General features: G+C 55.6%; 1 protein-coding gene across 10 annotated transcripts in view; it reads left to right on the plus strand.

The window, feature by feature from the left end:
* The window catches only part of TANGO2 (transport and golgi organization 2 homolog (Drosophila)), a 58,202-nt gene that overhangs the window by 30,408 nt on the left and 25,364 nt on the right, over positions 1 to 2,430 (plus strand). For all 10 annotated transcript variants that reach the window (XM_011986034.1, XM_011986036.1, XM_011986031.1 and 7 more), the window contains one exon: positions 630 to 718. In XM_011986034.1, coding sequence (XP_011841424.1) covers positions 630 to 718 — 89 coding nt within the window. The remainder of the gene's footprint in view (positions 1 to 629; positions 719 to 2,430) is intronic.

The following is a 2,430-nucleotide window of genomic DNA, read 5'->3' on the forward strand; positions in this document are numbered from 1 at the left end:
TCCAACCTGGGTGAGACAGCGAGACTCCATCTCAAAAAATAAAAATAAATAAAAATAGAAATATTTGTCTGATTCATAATGCAAAAAAACCTAGTAAGACAGAGAAGTTCCCATCCACTCCCCACCGACCCCAGAAATTAACTCCAAAAGACACAGAATGGAGCAGCCCTCAGACGCCCACATGCTGTGCCGTTCAATCTGTATCCTTGAGCTCACGCTTCCAGGAGCCCATGGATTTGTTGTGAGTGTTCCCAGGGCTGGGGACAGATGGACAGAAGGAGGGACAGGCCCCCACCCTCCAGCCTGGGCTCCAGGCATGCTTGGTGCCAGCCCCTAAGGGCCTAGCAGAGCCGTCTCCCGCCATTGAGTGGTGTGGATGTGTGTCCCTGCCCAGCATCCTCCTGTTTACGGGCAAGGCTCTGAGTGCAGTCCCGGCTGCAGGCTCCCGAGAGCTCACCTGGAGCCACTGTGCTCCTTCCTCCTGTGCAGGTGCGGCGGGACTGCTGGCTTCCTACCCTCTCTGAGACTGGTCCTTATTGCCACTCAGGCCAGTTTGGTGTGTGAAGAGAGAAAAAGACTTGGCTCGCTCGTTTCCATCTGAAGCCATCAGTGGTACTTTCCTCTTGCAGGCTCATCTTGGCAGCCAACAGGGACGAATTCTACAGCCGACCCTCCAAGTTAGCTGACTTCTGGGGGAACAACAACGAGATCCTCAGTGGTGAGTCTTCCTGCGTGCTCCGCGATGGCTGCGCTTTGTTACTTCCCTAGCCCCTGCGTGGCCGAGTGACCCTAACTGAGTGGTGCTGCCTCCGAGTGTGATGGCGGGGTGTAGAGGTGGAACCGATGGGGCTCGTGGTCGGGGCCAGCCCCAGCACTGGGCATCGCCAGAGCTGCCCACCCAGCACTGTCTGCGCTGCTTCCTGTGCCATGCGTGTGCACGGGAGCCCCATCATGCGAAAGGATCAGTTGGTTTTATTTGGATCCTCCTTTTTGCTGAGGGCATGTGGGTGGATTTGTGTGATGTACAGATCCACACTCGGTCACGTTGTGAAGCGACCCAGTCATGTGAGTGTGTGCATGTGTGTGTATGCGCGCGTGTGCGTGCCTGTGTTTGTGTTTGTTTGTGCATGAGCACACTTGCTTCAGGGATGGCGGGGCTGAGTTTGCGGAGCCGCTGATGCTGAATCCCTGTCACCTGCACCATGCCTGTGTTGCATGAGGTGTATTCATAGGGCAGAAGTAGGGGTGAGAACCAGGTCCTCCCCTCCAAAGATACCAGCCTCGTTGAAGTCCTGTTGGACAGGAAGCAGTTCCTGCCCATGGGGTGGTGGGAGTCTACATGGAAGATGTGCAGAGATGGCTGGTGAGGCCACAGATTACTCTGCCTGTGTACCAGGTGCCAAGTGGGCCCGAGTCATCCTGGCATGCTCCAGGGTGCCCACTCAGGCCAGATGTGTGACCTCGTGGGCCCATGGAGGCTGTGTGTACCCTGTGCTGCCTCCCAGGCTGGGAGGGCAGGTGTTGGGATTACAGGTGTGAGCCCAACACTTTGGGAGGCAGGGAGGCTGAGGCAGGAGGATTACTTGAGCCCAGGAGTGCAAGACCAGTCTGGGCAACATGGCAAAACCCTGTCTCTACAAAAAAAATACAAAAATTAGCCAGGCGTGGTGGCGTGTGCCTGTGGTCCCAGCTACTCAGGAGGCTGAGGCTAGAGAATTGCTTGAGGCCAGAAAGCAGAGGTTTCAATGAGCTGAGATTGTGCCACTGTACTCCAGCATGGGTGACAGAGCAAGACCCTGTCTCATTCAATCAATCAATCAAATAAAAGCTCAGCTGTGGGATTTTGTGAGGACTCCTATGTAGGCCTGTGGCCTGGCAGTAGTATGAGAATGCTGCTGAGGCTGAGTGGTCCTGGCACCGTGTGGGAGGAGGACTGGTGCACGGAGACTGAGGCAGGGCGGTCCTAGGCCTGCTGGTATAGGAGGATGCAGTGGGTGCAGGGCTGGTCAGGATGGGTGGGTAAAGGCACGGGACTGACGTCCTTGGAAAGTGGAAGGTTTTTGTAGATGAAGATGTGGCGGCTCAGAGGGTTTCCCTCCTCTGGCTCCTTGACTGTTGTGCCCTCCTGGGCTCCATCCCACCCTGGCACCCAGGTCTGTTAGCTGCCTCTGAACTAGTGCCAACCCCAGGAGCTCTAGTCTTATGGAATTGTTCACCCCTATGGTGTTTTGATGGTGGCAGCTGGTGCACGGATGTACACAGGCTCCTGCCAAGTGTCGGGGTGACCATATCACTAAGGCCCACATCCTCTCACTCTCTGGCATCACCAGATTGCGTGCAAAAGTTTAGGACGGTGGTTCTCCAGGTGTGGTCCTTGGGCCTGTAGCACCAGCTTTACTTGAGAACTTGTTGGAAATGAAATCACCCTGG

This window comes from Mandrillus leucophaeus, unplaced genomic scaffold (assembly GCF_000951045.1).
Source record: "Mandrillus leucophaeus isolate KB7577 unplaced genomic scaffold, Mleu.le_1.0 Scaffold291, whole genome shotgun sequence".
Taxonomy (NCBI): domain Eukaryota; kingdom Metazoa; phylum Chordata; class Mammalia; order Primates; family Cercopithecidae; genus Mandrillus; species Mandrillus leucophaeus.